At 41.6% G+C, this 14731-nt stretch overlaps 1 protein-coding gene across 11 annotated transcripts in view; it reads right to left on the bottom strand.

The window, feature by feature from the left end:
- LOC122561094 (exocyst complex component 6-like) overlaps positions 1 to 14731 on the bottom strand; it is a 203710-nt gene that overhangs the window by 69719 nt on the left and 119260 nt on the right. For all 11 annotated transcript variants that reach the window (XM_043712491.1, XM_043712485.1, XM_043712482.1 and 8 more), the window contains one exon: positions 5712 to 5853. In XM_043712491.1, the coding sequence (XP_043568426.1) occupies positions 5712 to 5853 (142 nt within the window). The remainder of the gene's footprint in view (positions 1 to 5711; positions 5854 to 14731) is intronic.

Here is a 14731-nt window from a genome sequence, read left to right on the forward strand (position 1 = left end):
CATGGGGAACCTTGTTGAATGCCTTACTGAAGTCCATATAGATCACATCTATTGCTCTGCCCTCATCAATCCTCTTTGTTACTTCTTCAAAAAACTCAATCAAGTTTGTGAGACATGATTTCCCACGCACAAAGCCATGTTGACTATCCCTAATCAGTCCTTGCCTTTCCAAATACATGTACATCCTGTCCCTCAGGATTCCCTCCAACACCTTGCCCACCAGCGAAGTAGGCTCACTGGTCTATAGTTCCCTGGCTTATCCTTACCACCCTTCTTAAACAGTAGCACCACAACCTCCAGCCTTCTGGCACCTCACCTGTGACTATCGATGATACAAATATTTCAGCATGAGGCCCAGCAATCACTTCTCACACACTTCTTCCCACAGAGTTCTAGGGTAAAACCTGATCAGGTCCTGGGGATTTATCCACCTTTACACTTTTCAAGACATCTAGCACTTCCTTCTCTGTAATATGGACATTTTTCAAGGTGTCACCACCTATTTCCCTATAGTCTATATCTCCCATACTGATCCTGATACAATCCTCTGTCAATGGCAGCAGCTCCAGGAGGTTGGGCCCATGAAGGAATAAGGTCTGAAGGCTGCATATGGGAGTAGAACCTATGGGAAGGCAGCCTTGAAAAGAACCCAGATTGGCAGTATATTAAAAAGGAATGCTAACTGATGGTGCCCTGGGCGAGGCAGAAGGCAGAATTCGGATAAAGGCAAAAATTTCTCATCTCTATTTTTAAATACTATCTATCCTACTATCTCCAAGGATTTGTGGATCTACACTCCAATATTCCTTGGCATTTCTCAGTATAGTATCAGTAATTGTCTGTTCCATGGTCTTGATTAGAGTGGTGCAGGAAAAGCACAGCAGATCAAGCAGCAAAGGAGCAGGAAAATCAGCGCTTTGGGCAAAAGCCCTTCATCAGCAATGAAGGGCTTTTGCCCGAAACTTCGATTTTCCTGCTCCTTGGATGCTGCCTGACCTGCTGTACTTTTCCAGCACCACTCTAATCAAGACGCTGATTTCCAGCATCTGCAGACCTCACTTTTGCCCAGTTCCATAATCTTGTTTGCCTTGCCAAATGCATTACCTCACTACTCTGAATCAAATTCAGTTTGCCACTCTTCTGATCCTCCAATTAGACAATTGATTACTTGCTGCAGCTTTCTTCTTCACCATCAACCACTCACCCAATTTTTGTAACATCTACAACATCTTAACCTTGCCTTTCAAGTTTAAGATTGAACCAGCAATGTATATCTTGAAAAGACTTACTGTCACAAAGATACCTGCTTACCACAAGATTTGATCTCTTTGACATTTTGGCTCAGTGCTCTCTCTCATGTTCCAACAGGCTCTTAGGTTCCCAAATATGGCTTAAAATATTTAAGGAGGAAGTGAGGTCTGCAGATGCTGGAGATCAGAGATGGAAATGTGTTGCTGGAAAAGCGCAGCAGGTCAGGCAGCTTCTGCGCCTTCCTAACCTGCAATCTTCTTCCCGACCTCTCCGCCCCCCCCCCAGTCTGACCTATCACCCTCACCTTGTCCTCTTTCCACCTATCACATTTCCGACGCCCCTCCCCCAAGTCCCTCCTCCCTATCTTTTATCTTAGCCTGCTGGACCAACTTTCCTCATTCCTGAAGAAGGGCTAATGCCCGAAACATCGATTCTCCTGTTCCCTAGATGCTGCCTGACCTGCTGCGCTTTTCCAACAACACATTTCCATCTTAAAATATTTAAGTCAGGTTAGTCACAACCTTATCTTAAATACACTCTGGCAGTTTTTAATTAATATGTGCCATTCTAAAGGAAAAAGAGCACGTGCAAGATTTTGTCCATTGATATTCGTGTACCTGTTCTCTTCCTCACATACATGTGCGCACAGTTAAGGTTGACTCAGCACCATTTTAAGTACAGGCCTACAAATTACAGTCTCAGGCAGAGCTATGCTTGTATGTGACCCCCAGAGGAGCTATAGCTGTCTTCTTGGTGGACGATGTGGCAGTGTTCAGATACCCCCTCTACTCGCCTATCTCTGCCTCACTGGTCAGATTTTCCACAACAGTAGACGAAGACTGGCTGTGGAGCAATATGGTAGATTAGCACAAATGTTCTCTTCAAACGTTTCAACCGGAGCTAGAATATTGTTCAGGTTTAGTGGAACATGGACAGAGACTGCAACTCTTTAGAATAAAGAAAAAAGTACTTACAAACACTACGCAGTCAGTGAAAATCTCCACTGTTGATATTCTAAAGGGAGGAAAGGTTATTGATAAACCTTTTAATGATGTTTGCACCGAAGACAACATCTGCAGGAAATCCTGTGGCAGTGTGGAACAAATTGTCTGACACTTTCATCCCACTGTGACTATACTTTAAAAATATTTAAGCTGCAAAGTGCTTCCAGACATCCAGAGATTATGAAAAGTTCTTTCTTCACTTTAAGTTATTCCTTAACCCTCCAAACCCAAGCAATGTCTTCCTTATAAAGCCTTCTGAATTGTATTCTCCAAGGCCAGTAAAAGTCAGAACTCAGACTTTGAGTACTGAGTTCTGTTTTCAGTACTCAAAACAGAATAGTATTTGAATAATATTGGTCAAGGCTCTGTGAAAGGATTCTTTCCTCACTTGTGTCATTTAACTCCTTCAAGATGCAAGTCAACATTCATTTGCCTTTCTGACAAGTTTTTGTACCCTTGCACCAGCTTTTAGTGATCTGTGGAGCTAAATCTCTTTGAGCCTCAGAGCAGTGAAGAAGCAAACAAATGAGGAAAATGTTTTAATTTGTTGCTCTTGGATTTAAAATGGATACCCTCACATTTCACCATATTAAACTCCACCTCATTTATACCACAATAGAAAATTATTTCAGCAGTCCTCAGGGGTCATATCACATTCACCTCCACTAAAATGCATAAAGATCTTCAGACCTAGAGAGACCCCCAACAAAAGGTATAGGCTTTAGGAACTGAACAAAAGGCGTTGAACAGACAGCCCTGAAAAGGTGAAGATGCAGGACAGAAAGAATTAAGTAGCCTCCTATCAATGGGTGCTGAAAAGCTTCTCTACTATAATCGAAACTTAACTCGACAGATTGACATGGTGAGGAACCTCCTCAGTCTATTGGATGCAGTTAAAGATGAAGAATGCAGGTCAATAGTCATTTCAACTTAGACTCAATAGAGATAAACAACCTTGCACCTCATCTTATCCCTTGAATTCCATACATGCCACAAGAAACTGCATAGAACTTATGCAACTTCTTACTCCATAAAGTCAGAAAATGCAGATTCCTGTTTTTAAGCCAAGGAATTTGAAAAAAAATCATGGAATGTGGATATCACAGGCTGGGCCAGTATTTTTCACCCATCCCTAATTACCTACCTGTGAGTAGATAGAAGTGGGCTGCCTTTTGAAGTGCTGCAGTCAATGCGCTGCAGGCACTCAATGCCATTAGAGAGGGAGTCTCAGAATTTTGACCCCAGCGGTAGTGAAGGAATGGCAATATTATTTCCAAGTCAGGATAGCAAGTGATTTGGAGGGGAACTTGCAGGTGGCATATTACCACGTAACTACCATCCTTGTTCTTCTAGACAGAAGTTTTCATGAGTTTGGAAGGTGAATTTCTGCAGCACATCTTGTGGATGGTACATGCTTAAACCAGTAGAAATTCCCATTTTGGGGGAAGTCTTAGGGCTTGACAACTATCCTGTTAAGTTATATGCACTACTTGGGGAGCAAACTTTGCTCTTAATGGCTGTGCTGGTTTCCAATGTCTGTGCACGGCCATGACTTCCGGAACCGGAATTCAACGCTGTGATGAACATGCTGATGCCAATCGCCATGCGTGGGAACCTTGGAGCCACTGCGCACACATGGCCGAGAGAGAACACCACTCTACACTCCAATGAAATGTTTCAGAGTAGCACCAATCACATTAATATATAAAAACAGTAAAGATAAACTGCACATTGCATACATTCATGTCTCTCCTCAATATAACTGGATGTGCTTTTACTCTTCAGGTTAGCTACAGTCATCCATGTATTGTTCCACACAAAGTTAAATAGATTTAAATGGTATTTCTTAAAAAAAGCAGATAGCTATTCAAAGTTGTTGAATATGCCACAGCACCAACTCATCTTCCTTTGGACTTAGAGTTGGACTCCCTTCTTGCAACATTCAAGGGAGTAAGCTTTGGTGGTATATTCAGGTGGCGAATTATAGTCCTATATCCGCAACACCGCCACCTCACTTCCTCCACATTTACTGCGGCCATAGAAACTTTCAAAGTGCTAGACACTCATAAATAAAGAGAAGTTTACAGATAGTGAGAGAAAGAAGTCAGACACAACTAAAAAGATGGACAAAATGATAAAACTGAGATAGACATAAAGGTAGACAGACAAAACAATATTTCAGCAAAAAGCAGAGGAGTAAGAAATTTACAAAAAGACAGGATATTTGAGTAATAGCACAGATAATCAATCACAGTTTTTTAAAAAAAGTGTTCTACTGATTTTGTCTTCTTCTACACCTGCATTTACAGCAGAGTCATAGAGATGTACAGCATGGAAACAGACCCTTCGGTCCAAACCGTCCATGCCGACCAGATATCCCAACCCAATCTAGTCCCACCTGCCAGCACCCGACCCATATCCCTCCAAACCCTTCCTATTCATATACCCATCCAAATGCCTCTTAAATATTGCAATTGTACCAGCCTCCACCACATCCTCTGGCAGCTCATTCCATACATGTACCACCGTCTGCGTCAAAAAGTTGCCCCTTAGGTCTCTTTTATATCTTTCCCCTCTCACCCTAAACCTCTGCCCCCTGGACTCCCCACCCCAGGGAAAAGACTTTGCCTATTTATCCTATCCATGCCCCTCATAAATTTTGTAAACCTCTATAAGGGCACCCCTCAGCTTCCGACGCTCCAGGGAAAACAGCCCCAGCCTGTTCAGCCTCTCCCTGTAGCTCAGATCCTACAACCCTGGCAACATCCTTGTAAATCTTTTCTGAACGCTTTCAAGTTTCACAACATCTTTGCGATAGGAAGGAGACCAGAATTGCATGCAATATTCCAACAGTGGCCTAATCAATATCCTGTACAGCCGCAACATGATCTCCCAACTCCTGTACTCAATACTCTGACCCATAAAGAAAGCATACCAAACGCCGCCTTCACTATCCTATCTACCTGCGACTCTACTTTCAAGGAGCTATGAACCCTCACTCCAAGGTCCCTTTGTTCAGCAACACTCCCTAGGACCTTACAATTAAGTGTATAAGTCATGCTAAGATTTGCTTTCCCAAAATGCAGGCACCTCGCAGTTATGTGAATTAAACTCCATCTGCCACTTCTCAGCCCATTGGCCCAGATCCTGTTGTAATCAGAGGTAACCCTCTTCACTGTCCACTACACCTCCAATTTTGGTGTCATCTGCAAACTTATTAACTGTATCTCTTACGTTCGGATCATCTCTTTATACAAAGAAACCACTATGTAGGTCATTATTCTGTCAATATAATAGAGCTGCATCATACCTGCTACTAAGGTCGCACAAGCCTGCAAGCTTTTTAGCTTCAAGTAATAGATTTCTGCATATCTACCATTAGCATGAATTCAATGTGATCAAACAAATACAAATTAAGTCATTTGCTCAACTCCAGGCTAGTAATATTTTACTTACATTCACACTGAATAACATCCAGGTTGAACTGCTGAATGGCTCCCATGCTTATCTGCTTGACCTCAGTATCCAGAAGCAGTTGCATTAGAGATGTGGATAGGTGCTTACAGGCTGACATGCATGCTGTCTGGGCTACCTTTCCCTGGAAAAAAAAAGTATTGCACAAAATCAATCCAAGAGCAAACAACAGTTACAGAAATTCATCTTAAAATAAACCTTTAATCCTTTCAGGACAAAATAATTTACCAAGATTACTAATTGGAGTTTTGTACTTAAGACTGATCATTTTACATTTAAGATTTAAATTCTATCCCCAAAAAAATCTAAATGTAAAATGGATTATACATTTCATTAGTGAAATGTTGTAGTCGTCCTCAAAAGGATTAAACCCTACACAATTTAAGAACAAATACAACAAAAACACCTCGGAATGGTGAAGTGTGGTTTCTCTCCCTCTACTGACTGAGCACATTAGAAAACAGAGTGGCTTATGATTTGACCGTTCATGACAAATGATGATCATATGAAAGCACATTATTTCTATATACACAAAATGCATGAGAGATTGAAATGGTATGCATGAAATACCAGAACCTCTTCCAGCAACTGCACTGCACCACTTTCAAGAGCTGAAGTAACTTAATTACTTTTCATTTAAATGCTTTTGTTCAGACAAGAATAGCTGTTTGATATGCCTGCAAATTTAGTATATTAATTTAAATAGGCACTATAAATTTAAGACTCCAGGATTTAACACTAATCGTAATTGAACAGTATCTGAGTATGCCATGAACCTCCTTTCATTAATAAAATAGAATTAATTCTGCACCATAATTGTAATAAACAACAGCTTTGATTATGGGAGAAGACAAAAAACAATTTCAGTTTTGCAACTGTTGCTGGAATGCATGCTTACATCGGTTACAAAAATTTAGCAACTGGAACAAATATCTGTATCCTTCGGTGAAAATACCAAGTTTCAATTTTTGGCTCAGTGTCAATAGAAGCTAATATTTAAATTTTATTACAGTTAATTAACAATTATGCAAACTATATGAAAAATGCTGTATTAGGGATCATCATGCAATACATTGTCATACCATGACAGTGTCATGAAATTAGAGGAGACTGAGATAAGGCTGGATGTAATTTAGATAAAGTAGGGCTGTAAGATTTCAGTAACTCCAGCCACAGTAAAATCTAACTATCCTGATGAAATAGATTCGCAAACAGTGTTGATAGTCCATTATGTATAATTGTTTATACAATGCTATGTGTAAATGTTGCTCTAATTAGGGAATACAAAGTAGTTCAAATCACTATTACTTCAATGAGTTGGTGCTGATGGATATACAATTCTAACATCGTCAAATTTAATATAGGTTTTAAAAATACCATAAACTTTTCAAAAACTTCAAATCAGCCTGTGTTTATATCTACAAGTTCCTCCAGCCCTCTCATGCATGCAATATGCCTTTGTTTCATGAAGAAAACTAATGAGTACTTGTGAAAGTAGTATTTTTAATGGATGCTGCCACTCACATGCAGCATTTTGCAGTTCAAAAACACTCACACAAGTACTCCCTCTAGTTGAAATGCAGGTAATCATTAATGCTAAGTTGTCAAAGTACCAAACTTATGGAATTATGCATTAACCATCATAGCAAATTGACAACTACTTGAAGTCAGAAAAGATTTGCATTTCTTACAGCTGCTAAACCATGCATGTTAAGATTTCACAGCAAACTGAATGGGCTGAATGCATACAGTATACAACACCAGAATTAATGGTAAATTTAACTTCATTACAGGAAATTGTTTGGCTACTTACAAGTTGCTCTTGAATTTTTTTTCTCCTCAGCATCATGATTATTACTTTAAAGTACACAGAAAATTATCAAAGTCTAACTGATAAAATACATAACTGAAGTCTCTACCCCCAATTTGTGAACCTCCTGGCCCCCGCCCCCATATTGTTGGACGCTAAAACACAGGACAACTCTACTGAGTGCACAAAGCTGGCATCCCTTTTCCAACCGAACTAAATTTATGTTTTTCTATATTCTTTAACTTAGCACGTTCTTCAACATCAACTGTACAACTTGATTTTACAAATAATCTGTTCCTATTTACTGAAAACTTTAAAAACAAACACACAAGCAACAACCTCTGGATTGTAAATCTTTTTAACAAAGTTAAATTTTCCAATTGGAAAACCAAATAAAGCAAATTACAGCAGGATCCTAATCAAGTGAAAGCACAGCTGCCTCATAGCACCAGGGACCCAGGTTTGATTCCACCCTTGGTCAGTGTGGATTTTGCACATTCTCCCCATGTCTGAGTGGGTGTTCTCTGGGTCCTCCGGTTTCCTTCCACAGTCCAAAGATGTGCAGGTTAGGTGGACTGGTCATGCTAAATTGCCCATAGCATCCAGGGAAGTCAGTGAGCTAGGTGGGGTAGTCATGTAAAATGTGGGGTTACAGGGATAGGGTAGGGGTGGGTCTAGGTGGGATACTCTTCGACCTGCTTCCATGCTTGATGGAAGCTGTGAAAACTTTATATCCTCGTTAATCTTTGGTAATAAAAAAACCAATACGAGGGAATTTCTCCTATAAAATTAATGCACAAAAAACTTCTGATGGTGACTTTACATCTCAAGACTTACTTTCTGGCTATTTGCAAGTTTCCTTGATTTAGCTGCATAAAAAGGCACAGCTGGCAGTGTTTGCCAGAAGGAAAAGATTTGAATGTTAAAGCCACAGTACGAACACACTTATGTAATGACAATTTACTACTAAGGGGAAAAAAAAAGTAGAGATTTTTTTCTCATGTCCTAACATTTATGTAAATGATTTGGCTGCGAGCATAAGAGCTACAGTTAGTAAGTTTGCAGATGACACCAAAATTGGAGGTGTAGTGGACAGCGAAGAGGGTTACTTCAGATTACAACAGGATCTGGACCAGATGGGCCAGTGGGCTGAGAAGTGGCAGATGGAGTTTAATTCAGATAAATGCGAGGTGCTGCATTTTGGGAAAGCAAATCTTAGCAGGACTTATACACTTAATTGTAAGGTCCTAGGAAGTGTGGCTGAACAAAGAGACCTTAGATTGCAGGTTCATAGCTCCTTGAAAGTGGAGTCACAGGTAGAAAGGATAGTGAAGGCGGCATTTGGTATGCTTTCCTTTATTGGTCAAAGTATTGAGTACAGGAGTTGGGAGGTCATGTTGCGACTGTACAGGGCATTGGTTAGGCCAATGTTGGAATATTGCATGCAATTCTGGTCTTCTTCCTATTGCAAAGATGTTGTGAAACTTGAAAGGGTTCAGAAAAGATTTACAAGGATGTTGCCAGGGTTGGAGGATCTGAGCTACAGGGAGAGGCTGAACAGGCTGGGGCTGTTTTCCCTGGAGTGTCGGAGGCTGAGGGGTGACCTTATAGAGGTTTACAACATTATGAGGGGCATGGATAGGATAAATAGGCAAAGTCTTTTCCCTGGGGTGGGGGAGTCCAGAACTAGAGGGCATAGGTTTAGGGTGAGAGGGGAAAGATATGAAAGAGACCCAAGAGGCAACATTTTCACACAGAGTGGTACTTGTATGGAATGAGCTGCCAGAGGATGTGGTGGAGGCTGGTACAATTGCAACATTTAAGAGGCATTTGGATGGGTATATGGATGGGTATATGAATAGGTAGGGTTTAGAGGGATGTGGGCCGGGTGCTGGCAGGTGGGACTAGATTGGGTTGGGATATCTGGTTGGCATGGACAGGTTGGACCGAAGGGTCTGTTTCCATGCTGTACATCCCTATGACTCTATAAACTTCTCTTTTTACCAATAGCACTAGAAGGGAAATTGAAGTATCTAGTCATTGATCTCATTGGCTGGTTGTCAAACCCTTCTGGTTACGATGTTTGTTCACATTATATATGTGATTGGATTTCAACTGTAGAGAGTCTGAAATGATTGGGATTCCCTGAGGACATTATCATAAAGGTATAACTCCTGGAGCATCAAGTACATACAAATCAATTCCATTTTTAGGTTTGTAGCCTTACCTTCCTTCTCTAGTGAAACACAGTCTTTGAAACTAAAAAAAACTTATCCATCCTATGACGTGGAACAATTTTAAATTTCCACAGAGCAGCGAGGAGAGAATGAGGAGTGAAGCGAGGGCTGCCGGGAAGGTAAGGGCTTAATTTATATTTGGGCAATGGCGAAACCGTGTAATACTACACGTGTAATATCTCCCTCCTGCCCCTCTCCTCTAACCGGAAGAAAAAGACTAAGGTAAGGCTTTTATTTTTTCTTTCTCTTTTTCATAAAAGTGTATTGTTTGGGTTTAGTTTGTTCATATAAAGCTAAGCTTTCAATGGCAGGGGACCTCCAACCCGTGGCAGGTGCCTCTTGCTTGATGTGGGAGCTTAGGAACGTGTCTGACGTTCCTGACTCTTTCACTTGCAAGAAGTGTGCCCAGTTGCAGCTCTTATTCGACCACATGACAGCTCTGGAGCTGCGGATGGACTCACTGCGAAGCATCTGCGATGTTGAGGTGGTCATGGATAGCACGTTTAGTGAACTGGTCACACCGCAGGTTAGAGTTGCTGAGGGAGACAGTGAGTGGGTGACCAAAAGACAGAAAAAGAGTAGGAAGGCAGTGCAGTCATCTCCCTCCAAAACAGGTATACCGTTTTGGATACATTTTGGGGGAGATGGATCACCAGGGGAGGGCAGCAGTTGCCAGGATCATGGCACCGTGGTGGGCATTGCTGTTCAGAAGGGTGAGAAAAAAGACTCTTAGGGCCATAGTCATCGGGGATTCTATTGTGAGGAGAGTAGATAGGCGGTTCTGTGGCCATAAACTGGACTCCCAGATGGTATGTTGCCTCCCAGGTGCTCAGGGCAGGGATGTCACTGAACAGCTACACAGCATTCTAAAAGGGGAGGGTGAACAGCCAGTTGTCTTGGTGCACACAGGCATCAATGATATAAGTAGAAAATGAGATGAGGTCCTGAAAGAAGAATTTGGGGACTTAGGAGAGAAGTTAAAGAGAAGGACCTCCAAAGGTAGTGCTCTCGGGATTACTACCAGTGCCACGTGCTAGCCAGTGTAGAAAGGAAAAATAGACAGGATGCACATGTGGCTTGAGAGATGGTGGAGAAGGAAGGGGTTCAGATTTGTTGGACATTGGGACCGGTTCTGGGGAAGGTGGGACTATTACAAAATGGATGGTCTACATCTGAACTAGACCGGAACCAATGTCCTTGGGGGACTTTTTGCTACTACTGTTGGGGAGGTTTTAAATTAATGTGGCAGGGGGCTGGGAACCAGAAGAGAAAACAAGTAGACAGTGAGGTGGAGACTGGAGACTGTAAGAATTATGAAGATAGTATTAATAAAAGGGAAGAGTAGGCAGAGAGTAGATGAGTGCAACGAAACTGGTGGCATGAAATGCATCTACTTTAATGCATCTACTTTAATGGAGTATAGTGTGTAAGGCAGATGAACTTAGGGCTTCGATTGGTGCCTGGGAGTATGATGTTATTGCAATCACAGAGACTTGGTTGAAGCACACTATGGAGGTCTTGGGTAGTGAGGCATTATGGGTGGAGCTGAGAAATAAGAAGGGTGCAGTCTCACTGTCGGGGCTGTATTACAGGCCTCCCAACAGTGAGCGTGAGGAAGAAGAACAAATAGGTAAACAGACTCTGGAAAGATGTAGAGGCAATAAGGTAGTGGTGATGGGAGATTTTAATTTTCCCAACATTGACTGGGATACACTTAACGTCAGAGGTCTGGATGGGGTAGAATTTGTAAGCAGCATCCAGGAGAGTTTTCTAAAGCAGTATGTCAATAGTCTGACTAGGGAAGGGGCCATATTGGACCTGGTACTGGGGAACGAGCCAGGACAAGTGGTAGACGTTGCGGTGGGGGATTTGTTTGGGAACATGGATCACAATTCTGTAAGTTTTAGAATACTCGTAGATAAAGAAGAGTGTGGTCCTCAGAGAAGAGTACTAAACTGGGCCAAGGCCAATTATATCAAAATTAGGCAGGAGCTCAGAAATGTGGATTGGACCCAGCTATTTGAAGGGAAGTCCACATTTGAGATGTGAGAAGTTTTCAAAGATAGGTCAAAGATAGCGCAGGATAGGCATGTCCCGTTGAAGGCAAAGGGTAGGAAGGGCAAGATTTGTGAAGTGTGGATGACAGGAGAAATTGTACAACTAGCCAAGAGGAAAAAGGAAGCATACATAAGGTCTAGGCAGCTAAGAACAGAATGGGCCCTGGAAGAACAGCAGAAGAGTAGGACAAGTCTTAAACGAGGAATCAAGCAGACTAAAAGGGATCATGAAATAGCTTTAGCATTCAGAATGAAAGAACTCCCCAAAGCATTTTATTCTTATATAAGCAGCAAGCGGGTAACTAGATAAAGGATTGGTCCACTAAAGGATAACGAAGGAAGGCGGTGTCAAACCTGAGAGAATGAGTGAGATTCTGAATCCTTGCATCAGTGTTCACTGAGGAGAGGAACATGAAGAATGCTGAGATTAGAGATAGAAGTTTGATTAGTCTGGATCACATTGACATAAGTAGGGAAGATGTGTTGGGTAGGCTAGAGGTAAAGGTGGACAAACCCCCAGGACCGGATGGGATCTATCCCAGGTTGCCGAGGGAGGCAAGAGAGGAAATAGCTGGGGCCCTGACAGATATCTTTGTGACATCCTTAAATACAGGTGAGGTGCCAGAGGACTGCTCATGTTGTCCCCCTGTACAAGGGTAGTAGGGATATTCTGGGTAACTACAGACCAGTGAGCCTGACATCGGTGGTGGGCAAGTTGCTGGAGAAAGTACTGAGGGATAGGATCTATTTATATTTATATCAAAATTTGATATTTATCTGTAATAGGCAACATGGTTTTGTGTGGGGGAGATCATGCCTTACCAACATAGAGTTCTTTGAGGAAGTGACCAAGTTGATAAAAGGAGGAAGGGCTGATGTCATATACATGGACTTGACTAAGGCGTTTGATAAGGTTCCTCATGGTAGACTAATGGAGAAAGTGAAGTCATATGGTGTGCAGAGTGTTCTAGCTAAGTGGATAAAGAACTGGTTGAGCAACAGGAGACAGTAGTAGTTGAAGGGAGTTTCTCAAAATGGAGAAGGTGACTAGTGGTGTTCCACAGGGGTCAGTGCTGGAGCTACTGTTGTTTGTAATATACATAAGTGATCTGGAAGAGGACACTGTTGGTACGATCAGCAAGTTTGCAGATGACACGAAGATTGGTGGAGTAGCAGAAAGCATAAGGGACCGTCAGAGGATACAGGAGGATATAAATAGACTGGACAGTTGGGCGGAAAAGTGGCAGATGGATTTCAATCCAGACAAATGTGAGGTGATGCATTTAGGCAAGTCTAATTCTAGAGCAAATTATGCAATGAATGGAAGAGCCCTGGGAAAAGTTGATGGGCAGAGAGATCTGGGCGTGCAGGTCCATTGTACCCTGAAGGTTGCTGCACAGGTGGATAGAGTGGTCAAGAAGGCATATAGTATGCTTGCCTTCATTGGACAGGGTATAGGGTATAAGAGCTGGGAAGTCACGTTAACATTGTACAAGACATTGGTTCGGTCGCATTTAGAATACGGTGTACAGTTCTGGTCGCCACATTATCAAAAGGACATGGACGCTTTGGAGAGGGTGCAGAGAAGGTTTACGAGGATGTTGTTTGGTATGGAAGGTGCTAGCTATGAAGAAAGGTTGAGTAGGTCAAGTTTATTTTCATTAGAAAAAAGGAGATTGAGGTTTATAAAATCATGAAGGGTATAGACAGGGTGGATAGAGACAAGCTTTTTCCCCAGGGTGAAGGATTCAACCATGAGAGGGAACGCTTTCAAGGTGAGAGTGGAAAGTTTAAGGGGGACACACGCAGCAAGTACTTCACACAGAGGGCGGTGGGTATTTGGAACGAGTTGCCAGCAGGCACAGTAGATTCATTTAAGATGCGTCTGGATAAATGCATGAGTAGATGGGGAGTAGAGTGATACAGATGCTTAGGAATTGACCAACAGGTTGAGACAGTACATTTGGATCGGCTCAGGCTTGGAGGGCCGAAGGGCCTGTTCCTGGGCTATAAATTTCCTTTGTTCTAAATTGGTATAAAATATCCACAGCTCTCGGATGAATACAATAAAACTTACATGCCCTGGAGGCTGCATTCTCTTGTGCCCTCTTATTTTAGTGAAAAATAGTGAGATTAGATAATCACAGCAAGCCTTTTATTAACCAGCACCTATGGGACCAGAAGTGTGCTGTTGATCAAATATTCTGGATACTCAAGAGGTCCAAAAACACACAGTAGCTAATAGAAATGTAAACCAGGGGATACACATATCACGTATCATTTTATTTACAGCATAAACCACTTAAATAATAATGCAACATTGCTTTAAGTAAAACTTACTGGCAAAGAGCCTTCTCACTCTCAAATGACTACTCAAACATCATGGTAGATTTGCAGTATTTGAGGAGAAATTGACTCAAAATTGCATCAAATGTTCATATTTCATGTGATCATTCCATTGAACTACAAGTATACTTACATTGAGGTAAATAAATGAAAAACTATAACAATTGTACAGAATAATACAACAAACTTTGCAGTATTTGAGTTTTATAATTTTTGCCCATTCGTCGAGCATACCATTTCTTAAAGTGCTTGTTAAAACAAAATCTGTCCATGCCCAACATATAGTGCTAGCTGTCCTAATCTTTTCACATTGGTTTCTCACTTCAAAAGGTGCCTTAACCATTTCAGATTAATGATGCCAGAGAGATTTTTAAATATGCATTCAAGATATATGGGCAAAGCTACCAAAGCTGGGTGGGATGCTCTTTGGAGGGTCAGCACAGACTTGATGGGCTCAATTGTCTTTCTGCACTTTAGGAACTCTGATTGTATCTGAAAATGATTTGTCTACTTTCAATAGATTTTGCATTTAAATTTTATTGAAAGAAAAGG

This window comes from Chiloscyllium plagiosum, chromosome 22 (assembly GCF_004010195.1).
Source record: "Chiloscyllium plagiosum isolate BGI_BamShark_2017 chromosome 22, ASM401019v2, whole genome shotgun sequence".
Taxonomy (NCBI): Eukaryota; Metazoa; Chordata; class Chondrichthyes; order Orectolobiformes; family Hemiscylliidae; genus Chiloscyllium; species Chiloscyllium plagiosum.